At 38.2% G+C, this 13,931-nt stretch overlaps 1 protein-coding gene across 1 annotated transcript in view; it reads left to right on the top strand.

Annotated features, from left to right (window-relative positions):
• The window catches only part of TEX10 (testis expressed 10), a 52,163-nt gene that overhangs the window by 10,046 nt on the left and 28,186 nt on the right, over positions 1-13,931 (top strand). Inside the window, exons 4-9 of the mRNA XM_027679020.1 lie at positions 168-411; positions 2,446-2,558; positions 3,376-3,614; positions 6,423-6,558; positions 9,755-9,930; positions 10,707-10,884. Coding sequence (XP_027534821.1) covers positions 168-411; positions 2,446-2,558; positions 3,376-3,614; positions 6,423-6,558; positions 9,755-9,930; positions 10,707-10,884 — 1,086 coding nt within the window. The remainder of the gene's footprint in view (positions 1-167; positions 412-2,445; positions 2,559-3,375; positions 3,615-6,422; positions 6,559-9,754; positions 9,931-10,706; positions 10,885-13,931) is intronic.

The raw sequence follows: 13,931 nt of genomic DNA, 5'->3' as shown, positions 1-13,931 counted from the left end.
TCCCTTTCTTCCATACTGAAATATCTAGCAAGAAAGCCAGCAAAAAATTTAATGTGTTAAAAAAGTAATTTTTCCTGTTATTGAAAAATCAGGGAAGTGGTATTACTGTAATTTTTTTTTAGAGGTGTGATCTTTATCTTTTATCTTTTTTTGCTTCTGTTGTTTAGGTCTCTGACAAGTGTAATGGACAGTGCAGAAAAAGGCCTGTCCTCGGCTGAAAACTTAAAAGGTTTTATTGAGATAATAATTCCATTACTGATTGAGTGCTGGATTGAAGCATCTCCTGCACAATCAGCTCCCATTCTTGGAAACCTTTTGGAATCAGAATCTCAGCAGCTTATGCAGCAAGTGCTTAGTATAATACATTTGTTGTGGAAGCTCACAAAGCGACATGATGAAACATACAAAATGGTAAGGGAGAAATGATCCGTGGCATAATGATGACAGTTCTTTTTGTTTTGATTAGGGACTTGTGATTTGGTGATTGGAAGTAGTGGAAATACTTTATTAGGAGAGAAAAAGCCTAGGTGTTGAGTAGAATTTGAATTTGGATTTTGTTAAGTCTCTTACTCTAGAAAAGAATCTGTTGAACTGAGCAATGAGTTCACTTACAGTCTCCAGGATTCCTCGACAGACTGCAGCACAAAAGCTTTTGAAACTGTAAGTGGTATTGGAGAAGGGGAACATTTTGTCTCCCAGATGACTTCTAGAATATAATTTTGAACAAAGTGTAGAACAGTTGTTTGTTCCTTGTTTCTTTGTGTGGGTGGAAATGAACAAACCCTAAATGATTGGAAAGCTAGGAGGTAAAGATGGTGTAAGATCCTGTAATTGCTTGGTGCAATCTGTGTTGCTGTGTAATGATTGGTAGGATCATAAGACATCGAATCAAAACCTAAATAATCATTTTGGAAAATATTCTTGAAGTTTTTTTGACCTAGTTATTTTCTGTCTTTTACCCTGATAAAAGAATTCTTTTTTTTTTTTTTTTTTGGGTAACTTTTGCTGTTCTTCCAAAGATTTTGCATATTGAAAAGAGAACGTGATTTCCTTTTTGGCTATTGAGAGTAGTTGGAAGGAACGTCTTGACAACTCTTTGCTTTACCTGTGTGTACGACCGTAGGTTCCTTTGCTAAACAAAAAGCTACACATAGATGGCTTATTGGAAAATATTTGTGAAATCGTTACATTAGACCAAAGTTACCCAACATACGTGGCCTGAGTGTGTCTGAACATACATGTTCAGTGTGTCTGAACAAAATATGCTGTTCCTCTTGTTCCTTTTCCTCTTTTCTGGAGGACCTCTTGGAAGCAGGCAAAAGGCAGGGACTTGGCCAGGTAATTGTCTATGGCAGACTACTGCCCCTAGCCTTTTTCTTAAGGATACTGCAGAGCTAATGCCCTCAGCCATAGGCTGCCTGCATTTTGGTCACATGAAAGGCGTGCTCCTGTGCCAAGATATGAACTGTTTTGGGTACACACACAGTTGAGTTATAACCTTAGGATGTTTGAGGGGGGGAAAAATTCTGAGGTTCATACAACTTGTTTTTTGTGGAGCATATTTCATTTTAGATAAGATAAATGGTTTATTTTGTCTTTTTCTTTAGAGTGAACTTTATATACAAAATGCATTCAAGTGGCTGAGTTTCGAAATGAAAGTTTTGCTTATTTAATAGCTCTTGGGCTTACAGGCCAAAGTGATTATTACAGACACTGTGGAAAACTACTCTGAATATGCTTAGTGGAAATCTATTGATCTTTGAAATAGTTTAATGGTCATCCTCTGTTCTTAATAGTTGAATATCTAAAAGATTATTCTGCCTGATCAATTTGATAGCAGTGCAGGCTTTTTAAGTGAGTTCTGCTGGACACTTTGTAGAATGGTGGCTATGAGTGTCTGCTAACCTACAAAGTAAAATTGTTTTAAAATATTGAATCCTTTTTCTGTAAGGATGGCCTTTCTACTGAAAAATGTTTTGTCAGTGGGCTTTCAAATATGAGTACATAAATGGCAGGGAAAGATGAAAGCAGTATTGGAATGTATCTTAATGGAAAACTCAGTCACTGCAAATTAATCAGATTTCACTCTGATTTTAAGTACTGATAAATTGATACAAAAGCACTTTCAAATCACATCTATAACTGAGTTTAGTATTGCATATATCTACATTAATATGTGCTAAGAAAATATACTGGTCCAGTTGGGATTAAATGCAGCTTAACTTACATCATCATTTCACTCCCTTGTTTTGTGGACCTGTGGATTCATGCACAGGACTTCACATTTGCATCTGAAAGTAAATATATATATATATATAAAATTTGGAAACAGAAGCCGATGTTCCTGGTTTTCATTCATTCCAGTAATGGATTTTGGAAAATGATTGTGTTGATGTATTTCACTTACTACCATGTTTTCTGTCTATCATCTGCTTTCCTTAACAGGAACTGTGGCTTCGTATGAATTACCTTGTTGATTTCAAGCACCACTTCATGCGTCATTTTCCTTATTCTGTACAAGAAACAGTAAAACACAAAAAGAAAGATTCATTCAAAGGGTAAGAATAAAATCAACATCATGTAAAAGCTTTTAATTTCGTAAGAGAACTGAGGCAATGTGAGTCATATGCTTTATCGAGTATTAAGTTTTTAATGTTGGAAAACTTTTTATTGTGTATTGGTTGAAGATCTGTAGAAAAGTTTTTATAGGAAGGTAGCATTGCTTTCAATTGGAAAGTTTTGGTTGTTCTTTATAAAAGTATTGTATAGGAAGTTGTCTGAATAGCCTCCAGTAGAAACTGAAATGCCTCCTTGGGGAAATTATGAAAGTCTTTTTTTGAATATTTTTTTTCTTGAATATATTTTTTTATTGAACTCTTGATCTGGAATTTGCATATTACTGAATGGTGGCTGTGTTAGTCTAACTAGTTTCATATTTCTGCATGTTTTCTTCAGTTGACTGCTGAATTACATGAATACATAGTTCAAACGTTTTTTTCACTTGCAGTCTTCTAGAGTTGTATTACAGGGCTGGGTAAGCACAGCTAGGAGGCAAGATGGGACACACTGTGGTATTCCTATATGGCAAAGCAGTACTGGAACAGGAGAAGCCAAACTCTTGCACATTTTTTCACTGTTGAGTTGTCAGAGTAGATGCACCACTTCTGTTTTTGTGCAGGCCAGTACCAGGTTGTCTCCCCTCTCAGCTTGCAGATGTGAGACTATATTAATGCAAAGTGTGTTCTGAAATAATTCTGCACCTTTACAGTCTATGTAGAACACTGGTGTGTGCACAAGGGGTATCAACTGCTGTCCATTTTTATTTAAAAAATAATTTTTTGAAATATTTCTGTTTTCCCCCCCTCCTCCCTTTAGCCACAAGAACTGTATGACATCCTCAAACAATGTAGACCATCTTTTACTGAACTTAACCTTGTGTGACATAATGGTTTCACTAGCAAGCACTTCAACGCTTCAGACAGACTCTGGTTGGCTGGACATGATAAGGAAATTTGTGACAGATACTCTTCAGGATGGCAGCAAGCTGAATAGCAAACAGGTGAACAGATTGCTTGGTGTGACTTGGAGACTAATGCAAATACAGCAAAACAAAGGTAAGATGAATAGTTTCTGAAAAACAAAATTATGGACTGACAAAGAGCTTGAATTATTCCAGCATTTTCAGCTCGCTGCAGCTTATCCTCAGTTGTTACATCATAATGTATTTTGTCATAGAGGTAAATTGAATTTCATGGTAATATCCCTGTGTGTATATCATTGAAAACTTTATTTTTAGGAGTGCTCTCATACTGTTGATAAGCAAACTATGAATATATTTTTGTACCTGTTTCCTGTTTTTACTTCTTAAGATACTCCTATAAATGGGAAGATGAGCTTTATGTTGAAGTAATTACTAGGATGTAGAGAGACATGATACTTTAATAGTCCAAACCTTTTTTAAAATCATTAACTGGTGGACTGAGTACTGTCAGATGACCATTCAAGTTCTTTGATGGTATAAAATGCCAGGGTACTTCTGATGGAAGTTGCTGTTGAATCTTTTCCAAGGTGTTTGATCTGAATCCTTTTCCAAGAGAAAATATTTCCAGCTGTGACTTGCAGGACCAGTACAGTATTTTGGCTTGCCTCTTTCTTTTTAAGTACTACTTGGCTCTATTCCGAATGAGACCTTGGGTGATATGTCTATTAAGTGGTTGAAATAGAAATTCTTTAAGAAAGGAATTTTTCAGTAAATTTTAAAGTGACAGTAGTCTTTTGTCTTACCTGTCTGATAGAAGTGAATTCCACAGCCACACAACCAAATAGTTTATAGAAAATGCTTTGCCCTTAGCAACAGATTTCATTGTTAAGAGTTGCAAGATGAAAAATGTCAAATGTCCCTCAAATATATTTTGGCAGTTAGTCCTTCCAAATCCATTTTAATTGGGAATCTGTCTATTCCTATGTCCCTGGTGACAAAGATAATAACTAATCATTCCTATCTGCACTTCACATTTAGCTTTGTGTTGAAGGGAAATAATAATCGAGAGTCAGAGCCTTTCTCACTAGCTGAGCTAAGGTAGAGAAGTTGCTACTCAGGAAAGCAGTTTCCAAACTATTGTTAGACTGTTAAATCAGGTACTTCAGGCTTTTCCTTGCAATGAAACATTGATTTATTTTTTTTGTCAGCCAAACTTTTACCAAGTAGTCGATAATGGCTTGTGTTTTTCTACCCCAGCTGGCCATTTTAGTGCAATAATTTTCCTCAGGAATCCAGAAAATAAATAAGCACTAAAAAGAGGTTAAATTAGATTGTGAAAGATTAATATGTATGGATTTTCTCTGCTGATCCTGTAAAGGTTCAGTGATAAATTGGTTATCTCACAAATCTGTCTGTTTGTGTGAATGGTTTATCTCATCCCTTCAACATAATCCTTGTGCAGTACTAAAAACTTGACTAGATGTCAGATTACAGTTAATCTACTAGCTGTAGAGAAAATACAGCCTTGACATGCTGGAAAAATGGCCTCATGGTTCAATAAGGAGAAGTGTGGAGTCATAGACCTGAGGGGGAACAAGTATGTACCTGTACATGCTGGGGGCTGACCAGCTGAAAGTAGCTTGGCAGTAAAGGACCAGGTGGAGCCAGCAATGGGCCCTTGCACAGAGAAGGCCAGTGATGATGTCCTGGGCTGTATTAGGAGTGTTGACAACAGGTTGAGGGAAGTGATCCTGCCTCTCTATTCTGCACTGGTAAGGCCACTCCTGAAGTGTCCAGTTCTGGGCTCCCCAGTACAAAAGAGGCATGGATATATGGAAAGATTCCAGCAAAGGGCCATGAAGATGATGACGACACTGGAGTATCTCTTCTATGAGGAAAGGCTGAGAAAGCTGGGACTGTTCTATCTGGAGATAAGAAGTTTCAGGTTCTCATCAGCATATGTAGATATCTGAAGTAAAGGTACAAAGAAGAGGGAGCCAGGCTCTTTCCAGTGGTGCCAGTGACAGGACAAATGGCAGTGGGCACAAACTGAAACACAGGAGATGCTGTCTGAATATTGGGAACGCACTTTTCACTGTTAGGGTGACCAAATGCCATCCTTGAAGATATTCAGAAGTTGGACCAGATGACCTCAAGGTTCATTCCTACTTCAACCATTATGCGATTCTGTGGAAAAGACACTTCCTTTTTTTTTTCTGATGGTGGTCTAGAAATTTTGTACTTTGTATTGTCAGATGGTACTGCAAAAAAATTAACTCTTAATTTGTTTAGAACCTATCTGACATTGGAGAGTATAAGGGCCTGGAAGGGTATGTGTTTTTTAGGAGACAATGCAAAATTAAAAATGAGCCATTACAATAAAAAAAAATTTTTAGTGTCTTGCCAGTGGCCTCTCGAGGTATGTATTTTCTGGTTAATTAGCCAATGTAACTTGGAGCCAGCTGGTTGAGAGATGGGGAGAGCTAGTAAGGTTAGTGTGTATAGCAGGGAGAAAGGGATAGTACAGAGAGAACTGAAGGCACTGTGACAGTGAGGTTTGGGGGAGCATAGGTGAGGAGTAAAGCGAAGATTGTTGGGAGGTTATTGCACTAGGGGAAAAGGATGTGGAGATAGCTGTGGAAAGCAGGAATTTGTTGGTTCTCAACTACCATGCAACCTGTGCACTGTTTTGTCTTCAAGAAGTTCTGAAGATTTCACTCACATGTTGTCTCTATTCTTTTGTCTGGCTCTTTCACAAGCTACACAAGAAGGTGGTGTTTCAAAGGTTTAGAATTCAGTCAAGTGGTTACTTTAAAACATTTTGGTACTTCCCTCTGGAGTTTAATGTAGACAGCTGTAGATAAAAATAGCTCTTCTATGTATGTATAAAGTCAGAAGATTAAGAACTACTACTTCAGATTTTTATACTTTTTTTTTCTAGTGGCAACAGAACCCTTGATAAAAGCAGTATATACACTATACCAGCAAAGAAATCTCCTCTTTCCAGTTCGTACATTGCTTTTGAAATTTTTTAGCAGAGTTTACCAAAAAGAAGATTTGAGGAGTCAAAGAATCAGGTAAAAAAAAATTGCATACTCTTTCTCATTTCAAAATAGCATATTTATTTTAGAAGTGAGAACACTGAATTTGTATGTAGATGTTGTAAAACTTCATTTTGAATCTGTTTTGGCACCGTGTCACTGAAATTTGAAAGTTTGGGTACTCTGTGAGATGGACATGTGTATTATCTTAGTTGTCTGTCTTAGCTAAAGTACTGGATAGATCTTCATGATGAAAATTTAACTGGAAGTACACAGCTGCAAGCTTATTGTTTCCAGCTGTGTGGTAGTCAGTAGATGTGTCAAGAGTGTGCAGCTGTAGCCATAGAGCTTTTCCACTGGTCATGGACTTGTGACTTAGTGCTTTTGCTGGTTCTGGTAGAGCCTGTCTAGCCTTTTGTACTTATTTTCTCTGAGAAGAGTATTCTGTTGTTTTGGGTGTGTGGTTCCAAAGAGACTAGGTTTAAGAAAGTGTTCTTGTCTTTCTAGGCTCCCAGTTTCGTGCATCTATTAGATATCTGTCTTGCTTTAAGTAAGAGAAGATCATTCTCTGTATTACTGTTATAACACTTTTTCATCATCAGATGTGTCCAGATTGTCTCCAAATCTTGACTTTTCCAGTAGGTATTTTTCAACCAAGTCATCTAGTTCCAGCTATATAAAAACCTTAAACACAGATCAGGCTGCATCAATCCTAGCTTGTTTGGGAACTGCAAAGGGATGTAAGATCCTAGAATCAGAGGATGGTTTGCGTTGGAAGGGACCTTAAAGTTCGAGATCCACCCCCCTACCAAGGGCAGGGGCACCTTCCACTAGACCAGGTTGTTCAAAGCCCATCCAACCTGGCTTTGAACACTTCCAAGGATGGTGCATCCACAACCTCTATAGGTAACCTGATCCAGTGCCTTACCACCCTCAAAGTGAAGAATTTCTTTCTAATAGATGATCTAAACCTTCTTGCTTTCAGTTTGAAGCCATCATTATAGGCTCTTTAAAAAATTTCCCTCCAGCCTTCTTGCAGGTCCCCTTTAAGCGCTGGAAGGCAGCTCTAAGGTCTCTCCAGAGCCTTCTCTTCTCCAGGCTGAGTAACCCCAGCTCTCTCAGCCTGTTTTTGTAGGAGAGGTGTTCCAGCCATCTGATGGTCTTCATAGCCTCCTTGGACTTGCTCCAGCAGGTCCATGTCCTTCTTTTACTGGGAACCCCAGAGCTGGATGCAGTATTCCAGGTGGGGGTCTCACCAGGATGGAGTAGAGGAGCAGAATCACCTCCTTCAACCTGCTGGCCACACTGCTTTTTATGCAGCCCAGGACACAGTTGACTTTCTGAGGCATGTGGTAAGATCATACCCATGATAACTGTTTCTGCTACTAGGTAAAAATATCAAAGCTCAGGACTCCCAGAAGTCCTGGCATCCACTAGCACAGTGAAGCTTTGGGAAAATCGTCACTTCTGCAACTTCTTTGCTTTATTGTATCTTATGTTGTGGTAATGCCTGCCTACATGTAATTGGATCTACAGCCAGAAATATCTAATGCTATGCTCTGAACATTATAAAAAGCATGTGGAATTCAAAAGATAGGGAAAAAACCTTGGGAATATATTATTTTTCTCCTCCTTTCATCTAGAGTGAAAAAGAGATCTTTTTCATACTGACTAATTTCCCCAGGTTACATAACCACTGTTTTCTGTACTTACCTGGAAGTCTTGAGCATCTCATTCAGTTTCATGTGATTATCTAGATGACTCTAACTTTCTATCTTTAGACATCACAAATAGCAGTAGTTTTCTTGCTGTTCCTCTTAGCCTTCTACATGGAACTGTGATATTTTTAGTAACAGAAGAGTGAAATCTCAAAAATTTTTGCAAAAAAGTATAATTACACCTATGTCTGACAAAACAATTTAAGACAATATTTGTGTACAGCACTGATCCATTTCTTTCCTTTAGAAACAAGTGTTTTTTTTAATTTCTTCAAAATGTGTGGTCTGTTCTGTGGATCCTGGATGATGTTCATGTTGTTCCATTCAGTTTGACGTCACAGTTTCTTCAGCCCTTCTGTGACTGTTCTCCTCATTCTTTTTTTTTCTCTCAAGCTTGTCAAGAGCAGTCTAAGAGGAACAGAATTCATGTTGGAGCATATTCCAAGAGCTTTTGTGTGAATCTGTTTATTTTTTAGGTGTATGATTCAAAAGCAAGATCTGAGCTTTTGGCCTGTTGTTGCCTTGTGACAAAAGCCTTAATTTATTACAAGATTCAGAATTAAGTTTTGTCTTGATGTTTTAGTTCTCTTAACCCTTAATCACTGCACACATATGTGCAGTCACTGTGTGTATATATGCATATATTGTGTGGGTGTGTGCACATATGGATATCTATACTGGTAGTATCTTGCTATAGGAAGAAGACAAGAATTACTTGTCCATAGTACTCTAAGCTTCCAACCATTTGAAGCCTGTACTTCTACACTTCAGGACTTCTTTGTGTTTAGTATCACTCACTGGGTGTCTATTTCATGAGCTTTTTGATCATTCCTTAGACTGGTCTAAATCAAGAGCAACTGCAGCATCCTCTGTCAAGGTGTGACAAAGCTCAGCTGTCTGAAGACCAACTTCCTTTTGTTTTTGATCCTGGCTCCTTCTAGCTTCATTTGATACCAGCACCTGCTTTCTTCTGTGGGAAGAGGAGCAAATGTTTTATTCCTTTACACTATTTGCATGTCAAGTGATTTGAGATATCTGAGCCCACCTCCAGCACATCCACTTCAGTTGTTTGTTCTCCAGGCTTTTCCTACTGTTGAACAGTTCATATCTCTATGCAAGGCCCTTCCCTCTTATGTCATGGCTACTTAATTTCCTTGAAAAGTTCTGGTGAGGATTTTGTCCTGTCTTTTGAAAGGGAAATAATCTGTATCATCGTCATCGTGTTACTCTTGTTGACATCTTCAGAGACCTACTTTGAAGTTCCTGATTTATGCTTGGCAGCTTTTTTTCCTGTAATCATCCCTTTAGTAATAAGCTGATGAAGCGCTTTTGGTTTATAAATGATGCTTGATTTGATAGGCCAGGGTGGCAAAGAAATTGTAGCCCATGAAAGATAGGATTGATTGTTTCAGTTTGAGCCAGAAAGGATAAATAAAAGCAACTTACTCAAGACTGAAAGAGAAGTTTGTGGGGGTTTTATTGTTTTGTCTTATTATTTTTCCCTTTTTCTTTAGAAGTCGAAGTAAAGTTTTATCTCGATGGTTGGCTGGCTTACCTCAGCAACTGGCTCTGCTTGGCTTGAGAAACCCTGAGCTTTCCAATCAACTTATTGATATCATTCATTCCGCTGCTTCTCGTTCAAACAAGGAATTATTGCAAAGTTTACAAGCCACTGCTGCTCGAATATACGGTAAGACTTCTACACTACACCATAATGAATTTCGTCCCTCACTTTGCGGGGAGGTTGCAATACATGGAAAATCCTGCCATTTCCTAGGTGAACATCAAGACTGTGGGTGGGGGTTGGAGATGGGTTTATCCTCTGTAATAAAGGTTAAAATGAACTATGCATGTCATTTACTAAAGGGTATTAAAAAGATTCAGATCTTTAGTTCAAGTTAGCAGGACTTAAATCTGATACGCAAAATCTAATGTTTCCAATCTATCAGAGAATCATAGAATCATTTAGGTTAAAAAAGACCTTTAAGTTCATAGAGGTCAAGCAGTAACCCAGCACTGCAAAGTCTGAACTAAGCCATGTCCCTGAGTGCCACACATTTTTTGAACACTTCCAGGGCTGGTGACTCTACTTTCCCAGACAGCTTGTTCCAATGCCTGATCACCCTTTCAGTAAAGAAATTTTTCCTAATATCCAATCCAAATCACCCCTGGCACAATTTAAGTCCATTTCTTCTCATCCTGTCACTTGTTACCTGGGAGAAAAAGGTGACTTGACCCTCACCTAGCCACAGCCTCCTTTCAGGTAGTTTTAGATAGAAATAAGCCCCTCCCCCCTGAGCCTCCTATTTTCTAGGCTAGTGTTGCTTTATTATTTTTCCTTTTTTTTTCTCTTCAGTGTTGGTTATATTGTCTTCCCTTTGGCAAGTAGCTCAGAATAGCTGGGCAGAGCAGTGGTGGTGTGTCCTGGCACGGTGCTGACTCTGTGTGTGTGTTGTGTGCTGACAGATCCGCTCGAGGGCACACTGGTGCTGCTGCCCGCTGAGGCGCAACGGCGGCTGGTGCAGCTGGTGTACTTCCTGCCCTGCCTGCCTGCCAGCCTGCTGACCTGCCTCAGCCGCTGCTGCATCATGGGCAGGATGTCCTCCGACCTCGCCGCCACCCTCATCGGCATCCTGCACATGAGGTACGACTTCCTGCGCATGGCTCTAACCTAAAAAAAACCTGAGTGTGAATATCTATTCATAAACCGTGAACCTCGTTAGGGGTTCGCATACAAAAAATCAATGTATTGTGCAAGAATTGACGTCATGAGGAAAGTTAATGCTTCAGTCAGGCTTTGCTCCTAGCATTTTACTTCGACTCTATCTTTACACTGACTGATTTTTCTCAGTCTCAAATGCTTGATAAGAAAATCATAGAATCATTTAGGTTGGAAAAAACCTTTAAGAACGAGTTCAACCATTAAGCAGTACTGACAAGTCCATCTCTAAACCATGTAATTAAGTGCCATATTCATCTATCCATATTATTTTATCGTCTTTGTATATTAATGAAGTCTAACAAGAATTTTTGTCTCTAAATACAAACATTAGTGTTTGTAATATTGAGTTCTTTAAGTAAGGATGCAAAACAGCAGCAGCTTCTCTCCTGTAAGACCTGTAAGACTATGCAGTATTGTGCACCTTCTACCCAGAATGTCATCACCAGAGGACTTTATTCTGCCTCTGATTGCAGCTTTTCTTTTTAACTACTTTAACCTGACACAATTGATAGTGAAAAACACCCAATCAGTGTGTTTTCTCATGTTCCACTTCCTTTCAAATTCTTAAAACTTGCTTTTTCTCCAATTACCACACCTAATAGCCAAATCATAGTTGCTTGGCAAGTGTCTTGTTTGAGATTATTTGTGCTGTTGATTTTTTTTGTTTTCAGTTGAAAGAGAGTAAGTTTGCCTGTGAAGTCAGGGAGAGAGGCTGCTGTTCCACTGAAGTGAATGGAGGGCTTGCTGAGATTTCGCAAGGGTGTTTTGCTTTGCTGCTTCTGGGAAAAATATACTTATTTTTCTCTATTTGTCAATATTGTCGAACCTTCGATAAATAGGCAGGAATTAAGCTTAGATGGATTATGCTCAAAGTGATTCTTAATGCTTTTTAGAACTTAAACATTTTTAATTAAATTATGACACAAGACAATGTACTGTCAAGTGCAGACCTGCTCGTATTAGCTGTGTAACAGGTGAATAAGGTGACTAATGTGAAGTGATGGTGATGATATCTATATCCTATATATAATGCATTACCACTATAGAAGTGAGATTCTGTCTCGTTTTGCCAAAGTGGACATCAAATTTTATTTTTAAGAAAGAAAAGTTCTCTGCCATATACTGGAAGCTCAGTGGCAAACTGTAACTAATTCAAAGAGAGTAACTGTAAGAAAAAAAAGTCAGTAGAAAGTACTCAGGTGCTAATCTTGCTCTTAGATCTTAGCAGATCTTCAGTGTGGGAGATTTTTGTGGTAATAATTTAACTATTTTCTAAAGATTATCAGAAAGCTGCAGGTGGGCAGTGGGCATTTGACCCTTTTGGCAGAAGATGCAAGTGGCAAACGGAGCACGATGTTCTTAGCTAAAGTAGGTTACATTCTGACAACAGAAGAGGAGGAGAAGTAAATTCTTGTTTTTCAGAGATGCAAAGAAAGTATTTTAATTTATGGTATTTGGAACATGTTTTAAACTTAAATTGGATTCAAAGATTGTAGATAATCACCCAAGAAGTCCAGCTGAAATAACTAGGTGAAAGAAAAATGTACTGATGGGGAGATAAGTAACAGTAAATATTAACTTCTCAAGAACAGAAGAGTCTGATATTTCTTTTTTGTTGGAAAATAAGTTGTACAGTCAAGGAAACGGTAGTAGGTTTTTTGGATATGAACCTTAGCTGGGCTTTATGAGCTTCATAACCTGTTATTGCACACAGCGTAAATGAACTAATGTTCTATCTCTTACTGGAAAGGCCAAGCTGAACTGTTGTATCCACTTCTGTGACTTTAGATAATGACATGGACAAACTGGATTGAGTTTAAAGAAGAGCAAAGAATGATAGTCCGTAAATTGTGATAGTGGAAAATGACTAAAAAATTGGTATTGTTAGGCAAATAAGACTGAGAAGGAGTGGGAGCCATGTGTGTAATAGGCTGTTGAAAAGGAATGGGAGAATACAGTTTTAGCAGGATTAGAAAACAGATGTTAAATGTCAGGAGAATGTTTGGTTTGAGTGCTAGCAAAATTTTATAAAAGCAGAAATACATACTGAAATAGGCTGTGTAGGAAGGGGTTATAAATATACTTCACTGGATATATTTAAAATAAGTAATCAGGTCAGACATGAATGTCAGAGGGTAAAGCCTTGAAGGAAGTAGAGGGACTAGGTAACCACTGGTCATCTTTTACAGCTCTTTGAGATGCTCAGACCTAACATTTCAAGTTGGGAAATGAATGGTGCTATAACAAAAATGTATTTAACTCCACATTTCTGTGCCACAGAACACAGAAATATTCGTGGAACATTTTCTATACGTTTAGATTAAGACAGTGTGGCATAGAGAAACTGTCCAAAATCAGTCCTTCGGGAGATGTCATTTATGAGTGCCCCGAGTCTTGTCAGTAGATGGCGCTGTTTCTCTTCCGGAACATTCCCTGCTGTCTTTGGTGAGGGTGGGCTCTCAGTAAATTTCTGTTCTCCTATGGCACCTTCTTGTCCATCAGGCTTTAAATAGATTGTATTTGGGAGTGTCAGAGGGTTTGGTACTTGTTCTTAATTTCTTTAACAGCCTTTATTCCCACGTTATTTTGATTGGCAGAGGATGTATATTTTCACATGCATCCGAGAGTGTGTATGTACCCATGTATATTTGTCAGGGAGAAGCTACATTAAGGTGAATTCACTGAGACTACATGTAGATGATAATAAGACTTGCAGTTATTCCAGAAACAATCCTTATAAACTCAAGGAACTCATAGCTTTTTTTTTTTTGTGTGTGTGTGTGTGTGAACTATGAAACTAATAGTGAATGTATCCAGATGACTCAACCACAGTCCTGTGATGATATCAGGTGGTAACATTAAGTTTTAATTTTGCATGTTAACTTTTAGAGTTTTTTGTTGATCAGAAATGAATGTTGAAGATATTCAATAGTTTCTACTTCTTATTTTTGCAATGGTGAAATGAATAG

This window comes from Neopelma chrysocephalum, unplaced genomic scaffold (genome assembly GCF_003984885.1).
Source record: "Neopelma chrysocephalum unplaced genomic scaffold, ASM398488v2 Primary Assembly neopelma1_22b, whole genome shotgun sequence".
NCBI classification, from domain to species: Eukaryota; Metazoa; Chordata; class Aves; order Passeriformes; family Pipridae; genus Neopelma; species Neopelma chrysocephalum.
This window is presented reverse-complemented; position numbering and strand designations above follow the sequence as displayed.